This window comes from Musca domestica, unplaced genomic scaffold, assembly GCF_030504385.1.
Source record: "Musca domestica strain aabys unplaced genomic scaffold, Musca_domestica.polishedcontigs.V.1.1 25, whole genome shotgun sequence".
NCBI classification, from domain to species: Eukaryota; Metazoa; Arthropoda; class Insecta; order Diptera; family Muscidae; genus Musca; species Musca domestica.
In genome coordinates, this window is record NW_026712277.1 from 1,676,517 (window position 1) to 1,701,592 (window position 25,076).

The 25,076-nt window shown below is 29.5% G+C and overlaps 2 protein-coding genes across 2 annotated transcripts; both read left to right on the forward strand.

The window, feature by feature from the left end:
• The first annotated feature begins 780 nt into the window (after window positions 1–780).
• LOC131802823 (cytochrome P450 4e2-like) lies at window positions 781–9,666 on the forward strand. Its single transcript, XM_059123488.1, has 8 exons — window positions 781–1,249; window positions 2,686–2,789; window positions 2,891–3,170; window positions 3,235–3,304; window positions 6,664–6,790; window positions 8,393–8,575; window positions 8,632–8,872; window positions 9,066–9,666. The coding sequence occupies exons 1-8, from the start codon at window positions 1,096–1,098 to the stop codon at window positions 9,482–9,484; spliced, it is 1,578 nt and encodes a 525-aa protein (XP_058979471.1). The 5' UTR covers window positions 781–1,095; the 3' UTR covers window positions 9,485–9,666.
• Window positions 9,667–12,161: 2,495 nt separating this feature from the next.
• Window positions 12,162–22,043, forward strand: LOC101895915 (cytochrome P450 4e3-like). The gene is made up of 7 exons (XM_005186267.4): window positions 12,162–12,428; window positions 17,934–18,037; window positions 18,118–18,397; window positions 18,468–18,537; window positions 18,599–18,725; window positions 21,027–21,462; window positions 21,539–22,043. The coding sequence occupies exons 1-7, from the start codon at window positions 12,275–12,277 to the stop codon at window positions 21,958–21,960; spliced, it is 1,593 nt and encodes a 530-aa protein (XP_005186324.2). The 5' UTR covers window positions 12,162–12,274; the 3' UTR covers window positions 21,961–22,043.
• The last annotated feature ends 3,033 nt before the right edge of the window (window positions 22,044–25,076 follow it).

The window sequence follows — 25,076 nt, forward strand, 5'->3', positions numbered from 1 at the left end:
CCCTAATACCCTCAACTTTCCAGTATGGGATTTGAAAAAGGGTGATTGGAAAAAATTATTTTCAAAAGTTCACATTTTTACATTTTTTTAATATTTTTTTAAAATATTGGGAAAAATATTTTTTTTCCAAGAAAATCAGGTTTTTTGAAAAAAAAATATTTAAAAAAAATAATTTTTTAAAATATTTTTTTCCAATATTTTAAAAAAATATTTTTTTAATATTTAAAAAACAAACATTTTTTTAAAAAAAATTCGAAAAAATATATATTTAAATCCACACTGTGTTGATAATTTTGAATATTTTTTTCCTCAATCCCCTCAACTCAACTTTCCAGTCCGGGATTTGAAAAAGGTTGCTTGAAAAAAATTATTTTCAAAAGTTCACATTTTCACATTTTTTTAAAATATTTTTTTTTTCAAAAAACCCTAGAAATTTATTGTGCCCTATATGTTTTTCCAAAAAACCCTAGAAATTAGGTTTTTTTTAAAAAAAATATATTTTTCCAATATTTTAAAAAAATATTTAAAAAAATATTTTTTTTAACATTTAAAAAACAAATATTTTTTTTACAAAAATTCGAAAAAATGTATTTTTAATTGCACACTGTATTGATAATTTTGAATATTTTTTTATCGATTAAGTCATCATCATATCCCTAATCCCCTCAACTTTAAAGTTCGGGATTTAAAAAATGGTCCTTGGAAAAAATTATTTTTAAAGTTCACATTTTCACATTTTTTTTAAAAAAAAATAAATTTTTTTTAAAAATATATTTTTTTAATTCACTTTCTTTGGGATATCGAAAAAAATATTTAAATCTACACTGTGTTGATAATTTTCAATTTTTTTTTCATCTCAATTAAGTCATCACCATTATTTCCGCAATGCCCCCAACTTTTCAGCCCGGCTGTTACAAAGCTTCCGCAAAAAAACAAAAATAATTGTCTTAGTAACGCACATTATATAAATCATTGTAACATATAATTGCAGCAGTTAATCTGTTCACAGTTTAGCAACAATTCATAACGGATAATTGGCTTGTTTCGAATGGACGCGTGTTGCGAATTTTAATAAATTAAAAAAAAAATCTAAACATGTTTTTGTTATTGCTGGGTTTGGCGGCTATCGTGTTTGTAATCTACAAAGAGTTGTGGCGTTGGAGGATGCAACAAAAAATGGGGCATACTCAAGGACCCAGAGTGCTGCCTGTGGTGGGAAATGGTCATCAGTTGGGAAAAAGTCCAGAAGGTAAAGTTTCGGAATAATTGTTTCTTTTCGTTTTAAAGTCAAAGTGTCCAATTTTGCAATTCCTTAAAAAAAATTTAATTGAAATTTTGAAAAATTTAATTTTTTAAAAAAGTCCAAGTGTCCGATGTATGATATTCCTCAAAAAAATTGGTTAATCCACCTTCGTTGTATGAGGATCCATAAAACAATATTCCTTGAAAAATCCAGGTTTGAAGTCCCTGGAAATACATTTTCTTAACTCCGATTTGAAGAGCTTCAAAAAAATATTTTTATAAATTCTCATTTTTTTTTGGTTTAGGACCCTTTGAAATGTATTCCCTTAAAAATTAAGAATTGAAAATCCTCGAATTTTTTGTATAAATTCCGAATTTGTTGGTCGGAGAGTACTCAAAAAAATATTCCTTTAAAAAAATTCAGAGGGTCTTTGAAAAAAAATATTTTTTTTAAGTTAAAGATCCTTTGAGGTTCCTAAAAAATATTGTTGAAGATGCATTCCCATAATTTTGTTGGAAAATAATCATTCAAATTCACGGTTTGCGGGTCTGATGGTCCTTGAAATATATCCTTCAAAAATCGACCTAATTCGGCCTGAAATATATTTTTTCAAAATATCCCTTTTTGGGCTGAGGGACCTAATTTTAGGGACCTAATTTTATATTTTCCTGTTTTTTTTTCAAATCTGCTCAATTTCCTGTAAAGACCTGGTAAATTAGGGAAATATAAAATAATAAAAGGCTTCCGACCAAAAAATCATTTTTTGAAAAAAAAAATTGTTTCAGGAGAAAAATACCTTTATTGGGTTGAAGATCCTTTGAGGTTCTTGGAAAAATACTCTTAAGGTTCAATATTTTTTGGTATGAGGGTCCTTGAAAAAATATTTAACGTTTCCTTTTTTATTTTATTCAAAATTAAGAGTTGAAGGTCTGATGGTCCTTGGAAAATCTTCCTTAAAAATCGACCTATTTCGGCCTAAAATTTAAATGTCTTTAAAAATTTTCTTAACAAGATTATTTTATATTTCCATCCCATTTTTCCAAGATCTACTCAATTTCCTCTATAAATCTGGGAAAAGGGGAAATATAAAATTATAAGTGGCCTCACACCAAAAGAAGGGATTTTTTGAAGATTTATTTTTGTTTCAGTCAGAAAAAAAATTGATTTCTATTGGCTGAGGTTAAGGTTCTTAAGAATCCTCTTTAATTTCAAAATTTTATTGGTCTGAGGGTCCTTGAAAAAATATTCCAGGTTTGTCTATCTAAGTTTCCTTTTTTTTGGGAAAAATCTTTCAAAACCAAGGTTTGAGGGTCTGCTGGTCCTTGGAAAATGTTTCTTAAAATTCGACCGATTTCGGTCTGAAATTAAAAAATTCCTCAAAAAATCCCTTTTTGGTTCTGAAGATCCCTGTTATTTTATATTTACCTTATCTTTTTTCTCAGATCTACTCAATTTCCTCTTCGACTCATTTTATAAATACGGAAACTTTCAATTGTGGATCGGCTACTATCCGAATATTGTGATCACGGATAACAAGGATATTGAGGTAGGATTAAGGAAAAATGGCCTTCCACTTTTGACTTCTCATTTTTTTATTTTTTTATTTTTATTTTTTCAATTTTTTAATGTTTTTCCACACCACCCCAGTACATCCTTTGCAGCAATAGCCTGACGGAAAAATCAGACATGTATGATGTCCTGCAGATATGGCTTGGCGAGGGTCTGGTCAACAGCAATGGCTCGAAATGGCATCAGCGCCGCAAGATGATAACTCCGTCGTTTCATTTTAAAATTTTACAAGATTTCCATGTTGTTATGAATTCAAATGCCGGAAAATTCGTGGAAAAACTCAGGGCGAGAGCGGAGGGTGGACGAATATTTGATTTTCAAAAAATGGTGCACAATTTGACGCTGGACATTATGTGTGGTAAATGGGGAGGGAGGGTCAAAGATTAGAAATTTTTTAATATTTTATTTGATTTTATTTTCAGAGACGGCCATGGGTGTGCCCATCAATGCCATGGATAACCCCAATTCGGAATTTGTCAAGGCTTTGGATTTGTAAGTACTAGACGTTAAGGGGGACCAAAAAATAAATTTAGAAAAACAAGAAAAAAACCAAAAAATATTTTAGGATAGGCATTTCAAAAAAAAAAAAAAATTCTCAACACGCCCTAATGTTGGAATTTCTCTGCACATGAACAATAGGGTGTCTCAAAAAAAATTTAAAATATTAAAAAAAAAATTTAGAATATGCCTTTCAATAAAATTTTTTTCTCGTCACATTAGGGTGTCTCAAAAAAAAGAAAAAACAAACAAAAAACTAATAGTTTTTCCTTTTAACGAAAAATATTTTAGAATAGGCCTTTCAATAAAAATAATTTCTCGGCACATACACTGGTGGCCAAAAACTAAAGCAACTGAAATTACAAGGAGAATGAATGCCCTGTAACTTTTTTAAAAATTAAGAAAATGAGAAAGTTTTTCTTGTTTTAAATAAGGTACTTTATTCACTTTTTAAAAACCTAAAACATAAAACCAAAATTCATTTTTATATAAAAAATAATGTTTGGTAAAGTCAATTAACCCGATTTTGGCTTGGACAAAACAAAAGCAACTCCGTTGTATATTCATATAACCGCTTCAATTTCAGTTGTTTTTACTGTGATATTTATCGCTTTTTGCTTCCTTCGACAACTTCGCTTGTCATAAATCCTTTTTGAGAAGTTTTTTACAACAGTATGTGTTTTTCTTTTCGTTTTTTAAGTACTGCCCAAAAAATTTTAAAAATGGCTAGAAGCAAATACAGTACCTGAATAAAACAGCAAATTATCAGTGACTATTAAAACAACATATCTCAGAAAATGATTTCCGACAAATATTTCATAAATATTTATGTGATTTCATAATTATTTCTGTATACTAAGTCGGTTTTTTGAAACTGGATCAGTAGTAACAGTCAATAACGGATGAAGGCCATGAAAAACTTCAGCCCGTACTGATCCACAAATTGTGAGAGAAATAAAAAACAACCATTTAAGAGTTCAACTGGATTGGTGAGAGAGCAATCATTGGATATAAACTCGAGATCAGTGCGTAGACGAGTAGTGGCAGCTGGTCTGCATGCCCGTAAGACACCAAAAAACCATTTATATCTGAAAAAATCAAAAAGGCTTTCGGAAACAAAAATATTAAGTGGAATCAAGCTCAATGGAAAAAACATTATTTCTGGGATGAGTCTACGTTTAATATTAAAGGCTCAGATGTGAAAAATTTTACGACGAGAAGACCAAAAAATGAAGGACTCAAGCCGCAGTGTTGCAAAGGTACAGTGAAGCATGAGGGTGGGTCAAAAATGGCGTGGCGCTGTTTTTCTTTCTATGGATTTGGGCCTATCCGTAAAATAAAGGAAGTTGTGGATCGGTTTGTTTACAAAGATATGTTGGACATCACGTTGTTCCCTTACGCTGAGTAAAATATTCGGCTGATTTGGGTGTTTCAGCATGACAATGATCCCAAACTTGTATCAAAACTTGTCAAATATTGGTTGCGGGAGTCAAAAATTGATGTTTTGTTATGGCCGGCACAATCACCTGACCTAAACTCCATAGAAAACCTTTGGAGTATCGTAGATAGGAAGATCAAGCGAGATTCGGAAATAAATAAGCACAACTTTTTCTAAAGAATTCGGGGTGCCTGGGAAAGCACACCCAAGGATCAAATTGAGCGTGTTATAGATTCAATGCCTCGTAGGTGTGCAGCTGCTATCAAAAATAATGGTTATGCTATCGACTACTAGCCAAAATTTAATTATTTTAAAATAAAAAATCAAAAGTTGCTTTAGTTTTGACCAAGCAAAAATTGGGTCATTTTAGTTTTCCACATATTATTATTCGTTCAAAATTATTTTTGTATTTTTATTTTTAGTTTCTTGAAAGTGAATTAAACCCCTCATTTAAAACTGGAAAAATAATTACGATTTGTTTATTTTTGTAAAAGTTACAGGACATTTATTGTCTTTGCGATTTAAGTTGCTTTAGTTTTGGCCACCAGTGTAAACATTAGGGCGTCTAAAAAAATAAAAAAACTCAAAAATAAAATATTCAAAAAATATATTTTTTTTAATTTAACGAAAAATATTTTAGAATATGTATTTCAATAAAATTTTTTCCTCGTCACATGAACATTAGGGTGTCTCAAAAGAAAAAAAAACAAACAAAGAAATCAAAAAGTAGTTTTTTCATTTAACGAAAAATATTTTAGAATAGGCCATTCAATAAAAATAATTTCTCGGCACATGAACATTAGGGTGTCTCAAAGAAAAAAAAAAAAAAACTAAAAAAAAAATCAAAAATAAAATATTCCAAAAAATAGTTTTTTTTTCATCTAACGAAAAATATTTTAGAATAGGCCTTTCAATAAAAAAATTTTCTCGGCACATGAACATTAGTGTGGCTCAAAAATTAAAAAAATAAAAACAGTTTCTTATCAATATTAGGGTGTCCAATAAAACTTACAACAAAAACTACTCCAAAAATAGTTTTTTCATCTAAGGAAAAATTTTTTAGAATAGGCCTTTTAATAAAAACATTTTCTCGGCACATGAACATTAGGGTGTCGCAAAAAAAAATTAAATTGAAAAATAAAATATTAAAAAAAAAATAGTTTTTTCATCTAACGAAAAATATTCTGAAATAAATTCATTTAAACATTTTCCTTGGCACATGAACATTAGGGTGCCTCAAAAAAATATTGAAAAGTAAAATGTTCAAAAGATAGTTTTACCATTTAACGAAAAATATTTTAGTATAGGCCTTTCGATAATAAATTTTCTGGGCCCATAAACATTAGGGAGTCTCAAAAAATAAATAAAAATAAAACATAAATATTCAAAAAATAGTTTTTTTTTTATCTAACGAAAAATATTTTAGAATAGGCCTTTCAAAAAAAAAAAAAAATTCTCGTCACATGAACATTAGGGTGTCTCAAAAAAAAAAAAACAAAAAAATAAAAAAATTTAAATAAAATAAAGATAATTTTTCATTTAAGAAAATTAAATATTTTCCTCGGCACATGAACATTAGGGTTTATCAAAAAAAATATTCGAAGACAATTTATATCAAAAAAAGTTTTTAAGAACATTAGGGTATCTCATAAAATATTCAAAACAAAATATTAAAATAATATTTTTTTCATCCAACGACAAAAAAAATATAAAAAAGGCCTGTCAATAAAAAAATTTCTCGACACATAAACATTAGGGTGTCTCAAAAAAAGCTCATTATTCATGAAATTTTGCAAAAACAAAACATAATCCTCCATTTAGGGAGATTCCTTAGGCCAAATAACTTGAAGAAACTCTTTCGCACTTTGGATTCTGATAAAATATCTGTTTTTTATCCTCATTACATCTTCCTTAGAATTGCCGAAAACTGCCTGCTGCGAATGTTCAATCCCATCAAACGCAATCTAGACATCTATCGGTTCTTTCCCGAGTGTAAAAGGCTATACAGGGCTCTGGATGTTTTCAAGGATTTTATCTATAATGTGAGTAAACAAATTTGTTAAAATAAATACCAATAAAGTTAAAAATAAAAATTAAAAATAAATACCAAAATTTGTGGGTAAATAAATTGGGAAAAGTTGTAAATTAATACCAAATTGAAAAATATATATATATATATCGACCAAATTCCACATTTTTATTCTTGTTTAATCAATTTTTTTACATAATTAATATTATGGGAAAATAAACCCAAGAAAAACTTAAAATCGACCAAATTTTGCAACATAATTTTTCTCGACCAAAATTTTTTCCAATTTTTTTTTTTTTTTGGTCGAATCTAACATATTATTGATTTCCAATTACCTATAAAACATAAAAAAGTAAAAGTTTACCAATTTTGCAAAATAAAAATTTTCGACCAATAATTGGTCACACAGTTTTTTGGGCGAAATTTGAACTTTATTACAACCAACAAAACAAAAATCATCAAAAAGCATAGAACAAATAAACTTTTATTAAAAAAAAGTCGACCAATTTCAACTCGTTAACTTCCAAAAAAAAAAAAAAAAATTGGTCGGAAATTGTTATACTGCAAAATAATTTTTTCTAACTTTTTTTTAGTCGAAACTTAGTCAGTGTTAAAGCCAACTACGCATAAAACACAGAAAAAAAGCAAAAATCGAACAAATTTTTCAAACATAAAATTTTTCGACCAAAAATTTTCCATTAATTTTTTGGGTCAAAATTAGTTTATCAACAATTTTGGATATTTTTTTTACATAATTTATATTGTGGGAAAATAAAACTATGACAAACTGAAAATCGGCCAAACTTTGCAAAATAAGCATTTTTCGACCAAAAATTGGTCACACATTTTTTTTTTCTGGCGGAATTTAAAACTTTATTACAACCAACAATACAAAAATCATTAAAAAGCTTAAAATTTATCAACTTTTACTTTAAAAGAATTTCGACCAATTTTTCTTTATCGTTAACTTCCCAAAAAATTGGTCGGAAATTGTTATACTGTAAAATAATTTTTTCTAACTTTTTTTGTTCGAAACTTAGTCATTGTTAAAGCCAACTACTCATAAAACACAAAAAAAAAAAAAAATCGCACAAATTTTTCAAATATAAATTTTTTCGACCAGAAATTAATCCATTATTTTTTTGGTCAAAACTTGATTAATCAACCATTGTGGATATTTTTTTACATAATTTATATTATAGTGAAAATAAAACTATCAAAAACTTAAAATCGACCAAATTTTGCAACAAAAACAATTTTCGACCAAAAATTTTTCTCCATTCATTTTTTGGTCGAAAATTTAACCCTATTAAGCCAACAAAACAAAAATCTTCAAAAAGCTTAAAATTAATCAACTTTTAATTTAAAAGAAATTCGACCAATTTTTTCTAACAATTACTTCCCAAAAAATTGGTCGGAAATTGTTATATCGCAAAAAATAAAATACATCATTTTTATATATTTTGAATAAAAGTAATTTAAAAGAAAAATTTGAAATCGACCAATTTTTATACATAACATTTTTTCTACCAAAATTTTTTCGGCCAATTTTTCTTTTTTATTTAGTCCGAGAACTCTATAGACAATCATGTCATTTTGTCCTTTAATATTTTAGATTATCGAAAAACGCATGAAAATGCGTTTGGCAGAAAATTCCCAATTAGACTCGGCCATACCAAGTGATGACTCCGCTAAACCTCGCCATGCCTTTTTGGACACTATGCTTTCGGCCACAATTGAGGGACGTTCCTTGACCCGTGAAGAAATTTACGAAGAGGTGTCCACTTTTATGTTTGCGGTAATCCATAAAATCCATATTGTTTTTGTACAAATCATTAATTCCTTTCAATTTAGGGCCAGGATACGACCAGTTCCGCCCTGAGCTTCGCAGTGTTGTTACTCTCACGACATCTGGAGGTCCAGAAGAAAGTCTATGAGGAACAACAATTAATAATTGGTGATGATTTGAAACGCGATGCAACATTTCAGGAATTGAGTGAAATGAAATATCTGGATATGGTGCTGAAGGAGACGTTGCGCATATATCCCAGTGTGCCGCTTGTGGCCAGAGCTGTCAAGGAGGATATTGAAATAAGTAAGTAGGGAAATTTTGACAGCGGTTAAATTTGCTTTGCAATTCTTTTCTTTCAAAATTATATTAAATTAATCAATTTATTAAAAATAAAAGCGACCAATTTTTTTTTCGACCAAAAAATTTTACGACCAAAAAAATCTTTGGCCAAAAATTTTTTCCTACCAAAAAAAATCCTCTCGTTTTATATTTTCAGATAACAAATTCATACCCAAAGGCACCACTTTGCTGCTATTTCTCATGTCCTTGGGTTATAACGAAGACAATTTCCCTGACCCCTATCGATTTGATCCGGAACGTTTCAGCGGCCTGCGTGAAGATCAAAGTACCTACAATCCCTTCGAATGTGTACCATTCAGTGCTGGGCCTCGCAATTGTGTTGGACAAAAATATGCAATTTTAGAATTCAAGACAGTCATTTCGAAAATTATACGTAAATTTGAAATATTACCAGCGTTGGATGATCTGAAATCCGAAGATGGTCGGATTTCGACATATTTTGGGCCACACAAGAACGTGGGGACTCCTCCACATAAATACGAACCAAAATTGGCAACAGTATTGACACTGAAATCAGCTAATGGTGTATTGATACGTTTAAGGGAGAGAAAATAAAATAATACATTTAATTAAATATAATATTAAATAAAATATTTAATTAATAAAAAAATATGGAAATTAAATTACTTTAAGGGGTCAGAAGAGAATTTTCGAAACATTCCTAATTTGATTTTCAATATTTTTTAACCTTTTTAATTCCTCAAATATTGCAGGTAATAATGAAACCTAATAATAAGCCATCAAGAACTCTTTGTTTAAAGTTCCAAATTATAAAGCATACTTTGAGGCGTCTAATGAAAATTCTTTATAAATTCGGTGGACGGTGGTATTAGCGATGCTGTTGAAATAAATGAATTGAGAATGTGAATTAAACTATGTTTTAATAGAGTCAACAAAAGGTCTACTATGGGATGGCCCAAAATTTCAAATCGACCAAATTTAAAAAAAATCCCAAATTATTAAAAATATATTTATATAGAATATAATTAAATTTAAAATAAATAAATTAGGGAAATAAATAACAATATTATAAAAAGACTAAAAATAAAATAAAAATTTAACCTACGTAATTTTCCGACCAAAAATCTAAGGAAAATAAACACAAAAAAAAATTAAATTAAAAATGAGTATTGAAAAGAAAAAGCAAAATGTTGTACACAAGAGGAAAAAAAACACTTTTAAAAACGATAATAATTCGAAAAAAAAATTCTTTTCGAAAAATTAATTCGACCAATTTTCCCAATAAAACTTTTTTCGACCGCATTTTCAAGAAAACAACAATTTGACAATGTTACTACAATTTTATACACAAAATCTAAAATTTTTTCGATTTTATTAAAAAAATCGACTAAAAATTAAAATCGACCAATTTTTACGCTAACATTTTTTCGACCAAAATTTCAAAAAAAAGTTCAAAATAAACAAGAACTCGATAAGTTTTTAAAATATGCAATCTAAAAATACCAAAAAAAAAAAAAAAAAAAAAAAAATATGAACTGACCAAATTGTGTGTAATAATATATTTCGACCAAAATATTAGAAAAAATATTTTTTAAATATATCAATATTGCAAAAGAAGTTGATATTGTTTAAAAATCATAATAGAATTTATTATATAAAATTACGACTATTTTCTCGATTTCTCTCCATGATGGCAACCCTGTTTAATTACAAAAAATCAAAACAATATATGTCGTATCAAAAAATGACTTTAAATATGTTCTACACTTACTCCCAACCCCCCTTTCACATATTTTCACTCTCTACATTCTCTCTCTTTCCCCCTCTCTCAAATTGTTTTAAATATATTAATATTGCAAAACAAGTAGATATTGCTTAAAAATCATAATAAAATTTATCCGTTAAAATTACGACTATTTTTTCGATATTTTCCTCTGATGGCAACCCGGCATGATTACAATAAATACTTTATCAACAACTTACTCCAAACATGTTCAACACTTACTCCCAATCCCCCTTTCACATACTTACGCTCTCTACATTCTCTCTCTCTTTCTCTCTCTCTCTTTCTCTCTCAAATTATTTTAAATATATTTATATTGAAAAAAATGTTGATATTGTTTAAAAATCATAATATAATTGATTCTATAAAATTACGACCATTTTCTCGATTTCTCCCTATGATGGCAACCCTGTTTAATAACAACAAATTAAAACAATATATGTCGTAAGAACAAATGACTCTAAATATGTTCTACACTTACTCCCAATCCCCCTTTCACATACTTTCGCTCTCTACATTCCCCCTCTCTCTCTCTCTCAAATTGCTTTGAATATAATAACATTGCAAAATATGTTGATATTGTTTAAAAATCATAATAAAATTTATCCGTTAAAATTACGACTATTTTTTCCATATTTTCCTCTGATGGCAACCTTGCATGATTACAACAAATCAAAAAAAAAATAATTATCAACAACTTACTCCAAACATTTTCAACACTTACTCCCATTCTCCCCCACACATACTTTCTCTCTCTACATTCTCTCTCTTTCTCTCTCTCAAAAATATATATAAATATAAATAAATATATTTACATTGCAAAACAAGTTGATATTGTTTAAAAATCATAATATAATTAATTCTTAAAAATTACGACAATTTTTTCGATTTCTCCCTATGATGGCAACCCTGTTTAATTACAACAAATCAAAACAATAAATTTCGTATCAACAAATGACTCTAAATATGTTCTACACTTACTTCCAATCCCCCTCCCCTTTCACATACTTTCGCTCTCTACATTCCCCCTCTCTCTCTCTCTCTCTCTCTCTCTCTCAAATTGCTTTGAATATAATAACATTGCAAAATATGTTGATATTGTTTAAAAATCATAATAAAATTTATCAGTTAAAATTACGACTATTTTTCGATATTTTCCTCTGATGGCAACCCTGCATGATTGCAACAAATCAAAACAATAAATAATTTATCAACAACTTGCACCAAACATGTTATACACTTACTCCCAATCTCCCCCACACACACTTTCGCTCTCTACCTTATTTCTTTCTCCCATCTCTCACATAACTAGTTTCTCATTACCTAAGGTAATGCCTTTCTCCATATTCATTCTCTCCTCAACTCTCTCTCTCTCTCCCGTGAATTGCTTTGGAGTTCACGTTGAACAGATTAACATTTCAAAACAACTTACAGTTGTTTTAAAATCGCAAAAATAATTTATTCTATAAAATTTGATAAACAAACTGGCTGATCAGTTATTTTGCCGCCAAGAACGCGATCGAACACAGCTCAAACTCGGGATCGGCAAATAATAAAAGAAATTACAAAAAAAGGAAAAAATAAGAATAAAAAAATTAAATATGTTTCTGTTGCTAATATTAATCATGCTTTTATTGCTGATAGTGTACAAGGAGATTAAATATTCCGGAGTGCGCCAACAAATAGCCCACACCAAGGGCCCGCCAACATTGCCATTCATTGGCAATGCCCATCAGTTGGGAAAAACGCCAACGGGTAAAAGAAAAATATAAAAAAAAATATTTAAAAAAATTAAAAAAAAAATAATATTAAAAAAAAAACATTTAAAAATTATTGAGATTAGTAAAAAAAATATAAAAAAATATTTAAAAAAAAATAATATTAAAAAAACATTTAAAAATATTTATATTAGTAAAAAAATATTAAATAAATTTTAAAAACATTTAAAAAACAAATATTAAAAAAAAACGTTTAAAAATATTAAGATTAGCAAAAAATTGAATTATGAATATTTTGAAAAAAAAAACCCTCAGCAAAGAGAAAATTATGGGGAAAGTGTGTACTGATAAGTCAACTGTTGTCTATTTTTTTTTTTGTTAATAACGGAAAAATTCTGAAAATTTAAGTCAGTGTTATTGTTATGTTATTGAAACTATTGTTATCTCTTTATATTTGGATATAAACTGAATTGTACATTGAATTAAAAACATTTTCGCAAAATGATAAATAAAGTTAAAGTTCAGTTTAAAAAATTAACTGAGATATCATCATTGCCCTTTCCCGGGGCATGTGTTAAAGTTCAAAAAAATTTCATTTTCTTTTCTTCACCTTTAAATTTTTGAATAGATTCAAAACACGATCCTATAAAAATTCATGAAATTGTGAATTTTTTAATTCCAAGTCCAATTAACTTTATGACCTGTTAAGAAGTGAATTATAGTTGTCTAAAAGAACATTATTTGACAAAATTATTATTAATATTTTTTTTGAAAAAAAAAAAAAAAAAAATCTGGAGTTATCGATTTAAAATTTTTTATTTGAAGAAAAAAAAAAGTATCGCCAGTTACTGAAGATAATCGGATCATCAATAACTGACAAAAAAAAAATAAATTACTGACAAAAAAAATTGTTGCTGATTTTTTTTTTTAATCTGGAGTTATCGATTTAAAATTTTTTGTTTGAAAAAAAAATATTTTAGAGTTTTGCCTTGTTAAGGCGAAGATCATATGTTTTATGATTTAAGTGTTTGTTTTCTCTTTCGAGACGAGCTTAATGATCTGAAATTTGCAAAAAAATCCATCACTACAAAAACAAAACGTTGCTGTGAAAAAGATCTGCCAATAGAACTTGAGTCGAACCTGGAGAGTTTCTATTGTATAATTCGCATATGCTAATTTGCAATAAGTTCGAAATATATACTACTTTCCAGAGAACGGCCCTTGTAAGCCATCATCCACATCAAATATGCCTGATGAGCCGCTTAACCAACGGCGAAACGCGTCGCATAGTGGTGAGTGTGTGATAGTGTCTATCTGGCTTTCCTTTTCACTGCAAATTTCAGATCATTAAGCTCGTCTCGAAAGAGAAAACAAACACTTAAAAAATATTTTATTTTTATCGCCAGTTACTGAAGATAATTTGATCCTTAAAAACTGAAAAATTGAGTTACTGATAACAAAAAATAAAAAAATCTGTTGCTGATATTTTTTTTTTAAATAAAATCCGGCGTTATCGATTCAAAAACAGAAAACTCTATAGAAGTAGAGTAGAAAAAGTCGTAAGTTATTGAACATATTTTTCGAGAGAACAAAATGGATCCTCAATAACTGAAAAAAATCAGTTATTGGATTTTTTGTCATAAAAAACCGATCTTTAGAAATTTAACTTTTTTAAAGAAAATTAATTCTCAGCAACTCAGGATTTTTTCTGAAGGAAAAAAAGAATGCTCCTTAGTGGCGGAGGACATTTTTTTATAAAAACAAGTAAAATAGTATCAGTCGGTCTTGTCGACAGACGTATACCCCCAACCATGAGTTATGATCATTCAAACTGTTGGCCCTTTATGGGGAAGGATCTGAAGCACAAGAACAATACTGCCCGATTCGTATTTGACCTAAGACTGAAATAAATATTATTTGGACTATATCGACTACTTCCTATACAAGGTTGCCCATATTCGACGGACCCATGTTTTTTTTTTTAAATCAAAGAAAAAAATAAAAATTTGATTTGTTCCAAGTAGATTTGTTTACATCAATTTTTGAATATGATATCTCTCAAATGGCCGCCTCTGGCGTTGATGACGTACTGTGCCCTTTTTGCTGCATTTTCCATCGTTTTTGCCAACATTTCGGCCGGAATAGCGGCTATTTCTTCACGAATGTTGTCCTTGAGCTCTTCTACGGTCCTTGGCTTGTTAACGTAAACCTTTGACTTCAAATATCCCCACAAGAAGAAGTCAGGCGGCGTCAAATCGGGCGAACGCGGTGGCCAGTCCAAATCACCACTTTTCGACATCAAACGGCACGGAAACAAATTCTTCAGAAAATCGATTGTTATGCGACTTGTGTGCGGTGGAGCGCCGTCTTGTTTAAGACAGAATTGCCTCATAAAATCCTTCACAAATTCTGTTAAAATTTTAAAAATACAGAATATAGCCGTTATATTGGGGTCTATACGACGTGGACCTACATAGGCATTGTTTTCCATAAGCCATTACAATATTCAAATGCGACACTTGAAAAAATGAAGTGAATAATGTAGCTAAGATCATCAAAATAACGTATATAGGGAGGTGCCGTAATATCGGAGCTGGGCGAAGTTCTGGACCAGCATAGGCAATTTTCTGTCACAGGTTGTAGCATCCATTACGAACTTCTAATACGACATCTCAAACTATTTTGGTGGGTATTGCACCAAAACCCGTCAAAATACCTAATATAGGGAGGAACTGATATATGGGGCCTATACGAAGACCTGGACCTGCATAGACAATTTTCTGTCAAAGGCTGTAGTATCCCTAACGAACTTCAAATGCCAAATTTGAAACAATTTCAGTGAATAATGTCGCTAAAATCATCAAAATACCGAATATCGGGAGGTACCGTTATATGGGGGCTATAACAAGACATGGACCTGCACAGACAAATTTCTGTCATAGGCTGTGGTATTCATTACGAACTTCAAATACCAAATTTAAAACAATTCCGGTGAATAATGCCGCTAAAATCATCAAAATACCGAATATCGGGAGGTACCGCTATATGGAGGCTATACGAAGACGTGGACCTGCGCAGACAATTTTCTGTTATAGGCTGTGGAATTCATTACGAACTTCAAATACTAAATTTAAAATAGTTCGGATAAATAACGTCGCTAAAATCATCAAAATACCGAATATCGGGCGGCACCGTTATATGGGGGCTATACGAAGACTAGGTCCACGGCTCATTTTCAATACCAAAAGTTCTGCAGACATAGTACACATTTGAGTAAAATTTTATCAACCTACTTCATTTCGTTCGGAAGCTAGAGTGATTTCCACAGAGGGACCGACGGACATCGTTAAATCGACATAGAATTTTATGCTGATCAAGAATATATACAGGGTGAGATAAAAAACTGCAACAAAGTCAAATGCCATAATTTTTACATTTTTTTTTAAATTTTATTGAGTGAAAGCAAAAATTGGCGGAAATAGCATCAAATTTTGAATGAGTTTAGATTTTTTCGAATTGGTCACCTTTAAACGGCCAATGAAACCGTCACACGCTGCCCGAATGTTGCTCTGCGTTATTTTGGCTCATTCCCGGGGAAGCACTTGCTTGAGGTGTTCGACACTTTGGTATTTATTAGTGCCAACCTTGCTTTCCAAAATACTCCAGACACAATAGCTCAACGGATTGGTATCTGGAGATTTTGGTGGCCATTGTGCGCTGGAAGTGAAGCAAAAAAGGAAAAAACTTGAATAATATGTACAACCTGGAAAGTCTCAAAAATTTAGTACGAAGAATGATGTGGCGCCCAACGTGGAGCAAGTGTCCACTCTGAAACATAAGTCGTGAATTCATCGTTCCCATATATATTAAATATTTTTTTATGTACTTGATTTCTCTAATATGAAACGAAATATAAGTTACGTATTTTCTTTTAAGACTTCCTGATTTCTTTTTTCAATTTTGGTCCTTCGATGTGTCTGATTTCAAGCATTTCTATCATTTCTTAATTTTATATTGCTCGAAATAATTTAAAAATAATTTTTCCAAATGAATTTTTAATTTGCAAAGTATTAAATGTTGGTTTTTTTTATTTATAAATAAAAAGTGGCGCCCAACGTGTACATTCTCATATTTCCATGTATTCCACCAATTGGATTATTAGCAAAAATCGCTCATTTCAGATAATTATAGTTGGTAGAGGTGAACAGCAAAAAAAAAACAAATAAATTTATAATCTGTAACAATCACTCATACACACACACTCACACGTACATAAGTATGACAATAAAATTATATGTACATTAACCTGATGATTAGCTAAGTCAAGTGCACGAAAGTTCCGAATGAAAGGCATTTTTATACTCTCCACCATAGTATGGAGGGTATATTAAGATTGTCATTCCGTTTGTAATACCTGTTTTAATTTCAATTTTTATTTGGAAAAGACCTCTGGGATCAAGAAAAAATATAGAAAAAATTCTGTGGCCCCTTGGGTCAGAGTTTTTTCTCTAGAAAAAATTCTGTGGCCCCTTGGGTCAGAGTTTTTTCTCTAGAAAAAATTCTGTGGCCCCTTGGGTCAGAGTTTTTTCTCTAGAAAAAATTCTGTGGCCCCTTGGGTCAGAGTTTTTTCTATAGAAAAAATTCTGTGGCCCCTTGGGTCAGAGTTTTTTCTATAGAAAAAATTCTGTGGCCCCTTGGGTCAGAGTTTTTTCTATAGAAAAAATTCTGTGGCCCCTTGGGTCAGAGTTTTTTCTATAGAAAAAATTCTGTGGCCCCTTGGGTCAGAGTTTTTTCTATAGAAAAAATTCTGTGGCCCCTTGGGTCAGAGTTTTTTCTATAGAAAAAATTCTGTGGCCCCTTGGGTCAGAGTTTTTTCTATAGAAAATTTTTCTTTGGACCAATTTTTTTTTATTTTTTTCTGATCATTTTTTAATTCATTTTTTTTTCTGACCCCTTTGAGAAATGCCTATATTTCAAATTACGTTAACTTTAATTTAATAAATTATGACGCACTTATAAAAATATTGAAGTTGGTTGAAAACCGGATTGTATCTCTCTTGTTTAATGATTTCAGGTTGCAAATAATTTTATTTTTAATTTCTTTTTTTTTTTTGCGATAATTAATTAGCTTCAGTATTTAAATTCTAAACATAACGAGTTCGGTGGGAATGTTAATGGCACGTGTTTTGAGAGTGGACACAGGTCGGTAATTTCAGGAAATTGGAATATAGATTTTAAAATTGAGATTGGAAAATTGAGTAGTGAAATTATTGTGAAAAAATGAAAAAATATACATTTTAAAATATTGAAAAAATTATAAAAAAAAAAATTAAACAAAATTTTAAGATGAACTAAAGCAATGGAGTTCTTTCCAATAATGGCCGAAATGGACTAAAAAAATTAATTTTTTAATAAAAAAATCCTCAAAATTTTTGAAGATTTTTGAAGTTTGGATTTTTTTCATCTGGGCCTGTATGTTTTCAATATTATTTTCATTATTCATTAATTTTCAATATTCTTTTTTTAAATTATTTTTTTCCAGCCGCCCTTCACTTTATGTTCAACAATTTCTATAAATATGGGAATTTTCGGGCCTGGATTGGCTACTATCTGTATGTGGTAATTTCCGAACCCAAAGATGTGGAGGTAAGTTTTCAATTTTTTAAATATCAAAAAATTTATTAATAATTTTTCCTTTCCCCCTTCAAAAAAATATTCCCCTCTAGTACGTCTTGGCCAGCAATGAGTTGATAGCCAAATCCGATGTCTACGACATGATGCATCCCTGGCTGGGTGATGGCCTGCTGACGAGCAAAGGCAGCAAATGGCATAAACATCGCAAGATGATAACACCTTCATTTCATTTTAAAATTCTCCAAGATTTCCACGAGGTTATGAATGCAAATTCGAGTAAATTCATGGAAAAACTGAGGGATATATCGAGGGGAGATAATATTTTCGATTTTCAGGGCATGGTCAACTATTTGACATTGGATGTGATTTGTGGTGAGTTTTTGGTGGGGAGGAGGAATTTTTTTTTTTTTTTTTTTTTTTTTATGGGATTTCATGTTTTCAGATACCGCCATGGGTGTCAGCATCAATGCCATGGATAATCCCCACACGGATTTTGCCAAGGCCGTGGAATTGTGAGTTTCGTGGAGATAGAAAATTTAATTTATTTTTAAATTTGTTTTTTATTTTTTCCAGCATTTGCTGCAATATCAACATGCGTGCCTTCAATCCCCTGAAAAGAAAGAATTTTACCTATCAATTTTTCCCCGAATTCAGGCAGTATTGTAAGACTCTGCAGATTTTGAAGGAGTTCACCTATGATGTAAGTATGCCCATGAAAGGTGCCCAGGAGGCACTTCAAAAAATTCCTTCGAAATTTACTCGATAATGCCTTAAAAATGTTTTAAAAAAATTTTTTTACAATGATCAACAAACGTGAACTTTAAAAAAAAATTTCAAGAATTCAATAAACGAGGATTAAAAAAATCAAGTATTTAAAAAACGTGGATTTTAAAAAAAAAAAATATTTTTTCAAGTATTCAATAAACGTGGATTTTTAAAAAAATATTTTTTCAAGCATTCAATAAACGCGAATTTTTAAAAAATATTTTTTTAAGTATTTAATGGACGTGGATTTTTTAAAAAATATTTTTTCCATGATCAACAAACGTGGATTTTTTAAAAAAAATATTTTTATCCATGATCAACAAACGTGGATTTTTTAACAAAATATTTTTTCGAAAGATCAACAAACGTGGATTTTTTTAAAAAAATATTTTTTTGGAAGATCAAGAAACCTGGATTTTTTTAAAAAATATTTTTTAAAAGATCAAGAAACCTGGATTTTTTTAAAAAATATTTTTTCCAATTGTCTTCGAACGTGGATTTTTCAAAAAAATATTTTTTCGAAAGATCAAGAGACCTGGATTTTTTTAAAAAATATTTTTCCAATTATCAACAAACGTGGATTTTTTAAAAAATATTTTTTCCAATTATCAACAAACGTGGATTTTTCAAAAAAAAATATTTTTTTTGAAAGATCAAGAAACCTGGATTTTTTTAAAAAATATTTTTTCCAATTATCAACGAACGTGGATTTTTTAAAAAATATTTTTTCCAATTATCAACGAACGTGGATTTTTCAAAAAAAAATTTTTTTATAATTATCAACGAACGTGGATTTTCAAAAAAATTTTTTTCTACAATTATCAACGAACGTGGATTTTAAAAAAATATTATTTCCAATTATCAACAAACGTGGATTTTTTAAAAAATATTTTTTCCAATTATCAACAAACGTGGATTTTTTAAAAAATATTTTTTCCAATTATCAACGAAGGTGGATTATTCAAAAAAATATAAAATATTTTTTTGAAAGATCAAGAAACCTGGATTTTTTTTAAAAAATATTTTTTCTAATTATCAATTTTCCAATAATCAACGAACGTGGATTTTTCAAAAAAAATTTTTTTTACAATTATCAACGAACGTGGATTTTCAAAAAAATTTTTTTTTACAATTATCAACAAACGTGGATTTTAAAAAAATATTATTTCCAATTATCAACAAACGTGGATTTTTTAAAAAATATTTTTTCCAATTATCAACAAACGTGGATTTTTTAAAAAATATTTTTTCCAATTATCAACAAACGTGGATTTTTTAAAAAATATTTTTTCCAATTATCAACAAACGTGGATTTTTTAAAAAATATTATTTCCAATTATCAACAAACGTGGATTTTTTAAAAAATATTTTTTCCAATTATCAACAACATGGATTTTTTAAAAAATATTTTCCAATTATCAACGAAGGTGGACTATTCAAAAAAAAATTTTTTTTTCAAAGAAAAAAAATCTTAAGAATGTTCTTTAAAGTGATCCCTGATTAAGCCCATCAAAATAATCTTTAAAATGCTAAGCAGAATGCTCTTTCAAAATCCAGGAAAATTTCCTTGTTAATCCTTTTAAATATTCTTTCGGAAAGTGGCCGGAATGGCCTTTAAAATATTCCTCAAGAAAATCCTCAAATATTGCCCTGATGTCCTTTAGAATGTCCTTGAATAATTCTAGCAAAATTTTCAATAGGAAATCCATCAGTAGTGTTTTGAGAGACCTTCAAATATTTTCCTTAAAAAATACCCAGTAAGTCCTTGAAAACTATTCCCGAAAAATCCACAATTATTGTCCTCGAAGTCCTTGAAAATATTCTTTAAAGAATCCGCAATTATAGTCCTTGTGGTTCTTGGAAAAATCTACGATTATGGTCCCTAAATTTCTTTGGCAATAGTCCTTAAAGTATTGTCCTTAAAGTCCTGGGAAATATTCTTTGCGAAATCCACGATTGTCGTCCTTAAAGTCCTGGGAAATATTCTTTAAAACTCCACGATTGTTGTCCTTAAAGTCCTTAAAGATTGTTTTTTGAAGATTCCACAATTATAGTCCTGGTCGTGTTTGAAAACCTTTTTTTGAAAAAAATCCACGATTATTGTCCTTAAGATCCTTGGGAAACATTCTTTAATAAATTCACGATTATTGTCCTTAAAGTCCATGGGAAATATTCTTTAGCCTGAAAGTAGGCATCAGAATTCTGATAAAAAAGGTCTCTCATTTCTCTATTCCAGGTCATTCAAAAACGCATGGAACTGCGTAAGCGCGAAGAAGAAGCCAAGCAGGAGGCAAACAATCCGCAGTCCCCCGAATCTGATTTCAAGAAACCCAAAATGGCTTTCCTCGACACCCTGCTGTCCTCCACCGTAGATGGTCGACCCCTGACCATCCAGGAAATCTATGAAGAAGTCTCAACATTTATGTTCGAAGGACATGATACAACAACGTCAGCCTTGTCGTTTATTACATATCTCCTCTCCCGCCATCTGGGGGTACAGAAGAAAGTCTACGAGGAACAAAAGGCCATAATGGGAGCGGATATGAAACGCAGTGCCACATTCCAAGAACTGGCCGATATGAAATATTTGGATATGGTGATCAAAGAATCCCTGAGATTATATCCCAGTGTGCCGATGATTGGACGGCACACGGATAAGGAATACAGTATGAGTAAGGATAAATATTCGGATTTTTTTTTTTTTTTTGAATAACCTCTAAATGTTGTCGTATTTTTTAACCCCTCCAGATGGCAAAACCCTGCCCATTGACACCTCGGCCATAATTTTCATCATGGCATTGGGTTACAATGAGAAAACCTTCCCCGACCCCTATCGTTTCGATCCGGAACGTTTTGCTGCCACGGCCAAAAGTAGTGCCGAAGACCATAATCCCTTCGATTATGTACCCTTCAGTGCAGGGCCACGTAACTGCATTGGTCAGAAATTTGCCCAACTCGAAATTAAAACTGTGATATCGAAAATTGTGAGACATTTTGAAATTTTACCCGCCCTCGATGAGTTGGAGTCCAAGGATGGCTATGTGAGCAATTATTTTGGACCCCATCGGGAAAAGAGATCGGAGCTGCATAAATATGATCCTAATTTGGCAATGGTTTTGACTTTGAAATCCGATAATGGTATTATGCTGAGGATGAGGGAGAGGAAATAGGGGGATTAGAGATAAGTTGTTATTGTAAATATTTTGTTGTATTTATAATAAAAGAAATTGAGAATGTGGGACAAAAAAAAAAAAAACATAGAAAAAATAGAAAAAATATTATTATTATTATTTTAAAAAAGGATCAAGGATCAAAAAATATTTTTCCCAAGGATCAACAAAAAAGATCAACAAACTTGAATTTTATAAAAAATATTTTTTTCAAGTATTTAATAGACGTGGATTTTTTAAAAAATATTTTTTTCAAGTAATTAATAGCCGTGGATTTTTTAAAAAAAATATTTTTTCCAATTATCAAGAAACGTGGATTTCTTAAAAAATATCTTTTTCAAATATTCAATAGACGTGGATTTTTTAAAAAATATTTTTTTCGAAAGATCAATAAACGTGGATTTTTTAAAAAATATTTTTTCGAACGATCAACAAACGTGGATTTTAAAAAAAAAAATATTTTTTTCGAAAGATCAACAAACGTGGATTTTTTAAAAAAAATATTTTTTTTCAAAGATCAACAAATGTGGATTTTTTAAAAAAATATTTTTTCAAATATTTAATAAACGTGGATTTTTTAAAAAAAATATTTTTTCAAGTATTCAATAAACGTGGATTGTTTAAAAAAATATTTTTTTCAAGTATTCAATAAACATGTTTTTAAAAAAATACTTTTTTAAGTATTCAATAGACGTGGATTTTTTAAAAAATATTTTGCAAGTAACTTATAAATGTGGATTTTTTAAAAAATATGTTTTCAAGTATCTTATAAATGTGGATTTTTTAAAAAAATATTTTTTCCAAATTATCAACAAACGTGGATTTTTTTAAAAATATTTTTTCCAATTATTAACAAATGTGGGTTTTTAAAATAAATATTTTTTCCAATTATTAACAAAAGTGGATTCTTAAAATAAATATTTTTTCCAATTATTAACAAACGCGACTTTTTAAAAAATATTTTTTTCAAGTATTTAATAGACGTTTATTTTTTAAAAAATATTTTTTCAAGTATCAAATAAACGTGGATTTTTTAAAAATTATTTTTTCAAGTATCAAATAAACGTGGATTTTTTAAAAATTATTTTTTCAAGTATCAAATAAACGTGGATTTTTTAAAAATTATTTTTTCAAGTATCAAATAAACGTGGATTTTTTAAAAATTATTTTTTCAAGTATCAAATAAACGTGGATTTTTTAAAAATTATTTTTTTCAAGTACCAAATAAACGTGGATTTTTTAAAAAAATATTTTTTCGCAAGATCAACAAACGAGGATTTTTTAAAAAAATATTTTTTCGCAAGATCAACAAACGAGGATTTTTTAAAAAAATATTTTTTCGCAAGATCAACAAACGTGGATTTTTTAAAATTTTTAAAAAAAAAAATATTTTTTCGCAAGATCAACTGCAAATATTTTTCAGGGCTGTTTTGCACAAACATTTCAAGTAAAGTTACAATCACCAGACCATAAATTATTTAGCAAAAAAATCAAATCAAAAAAAATCAATCATTTCAGATTTGTCATTTGATCTTGAATTGTAAAATGTAAACAAAACAACATGATTTTTGTTTTTATGACTCGAATGGAATTGAAAATGAAACGATGGAAACATGAACATTACATGTGATCTCATATAGGCTATGTATGATACAGTTAAACCCCCTCACAAGATGACTGGAAGGGCACAGAGACTCCAAGCGGCTCTTGAAATTCCCCTTTCTTTGAAAAAAATTGAAAAGATGAAGAAATTCAAATGATTTTTAAAAGAAAGTGAAATTTGTTGCATTTATCAAGGCCTTACTGTAGTCCATGGACTTGAAATTCCTACTATGGTTGGGCATTGTATCGGTTTGCATGAGCGTTGCAATTCTATTGTCAAATGCAGTTGTAATTTATGACAAACATTGCACGCTTCAACAGATCTCGTTGAGTGTTGAGTTCGATGCTGGGCTCTGAATACCTGTAAGAGATAATTCTCTTGATTCGAAAAAATCGAACAAGGAAGTATTTTTTTCTCTACTGAGAATATAAAACGTGGCCCAGGGATGGGAAGTAAGAATCTACTATTTTTTTTTTTTTGATTTTTTTAAGAAAAATCTTTGTTGTCCTTAAAAATACACGATTTAAACATCCAGAGATGGAAAGTAAAAATCTACAAAATTTTTGAATTTTTTTCAAACGAAAGTCTTTGTTGCCCTTAAAAATACTCGCCTAAAAATACAATAAAAAAAATCGTTCGACAAAAATTCTCCACCATATCAGATTAATTGGCAGAGCCTGGGGTACAAATCCAGGAGGAACTTTCGGTAATTGAAAATTTTGAAAATTTCGAAAATGCCTTTCGGATTGCCAATCCTTGGTAATATGATTCCACTTATGTCTTGTTCTCGCCGATCCTATGCTTCAAAAAAATGTGTGCTTTAACACCTTGAGCGAAAGAAGATTGTCCCTTATCTCTATTTACGAAATTTTCAAAATTTTAAATTAACAAAAGTTTTTCCTGGATTTGTATCCCAGCCTCTGTCAATTGATCTGATATGGTGGAGAGTTTTTGTCGAATGATTTTTTTTTTTGGATTTTCAACCGGGCAACGAAGAATTTTCTTTGACAAAAAAAAGAAAAAATTAGAAAATTATTACTTCCCATCCCTGGCCCACGCATTAAATTCTCAGTGGTGTCAAAAGAAAGAAAAAATATTCTCGAATCTACAAATTTTTTCGATTTTTTTTTCAAAAGAAAATTTTTCGTTGCCCTTAAAAATACTCGATTTTAAAATCCAGGGATGGAAAGTAAAAATCTACAATTTTTTTTTTAAAAGAAAATCTTTTGTTGCCCTTAAAAATACCTTCAACGAAAGAACGAAAATTTTCCTTTGAAAAAAAAAATCAAAAAAAAAATTAGAAAATTATCACTTTCCATCTCTGGCCCACGAGAATTTAAAATTTAGTGGTGTCAAAAGAAAGAAAAATATTCTGGACCTTCTAGACCTTCAAAAAAAGAAAAAAAATTTGCAAATTACTATTTCCCATCTCTGGATCCGATTCATATCTCATTCATGTTTGTTTGTTTTTATTTGCCCACAAATCTTAGCATTCATAACAACCTACAATACG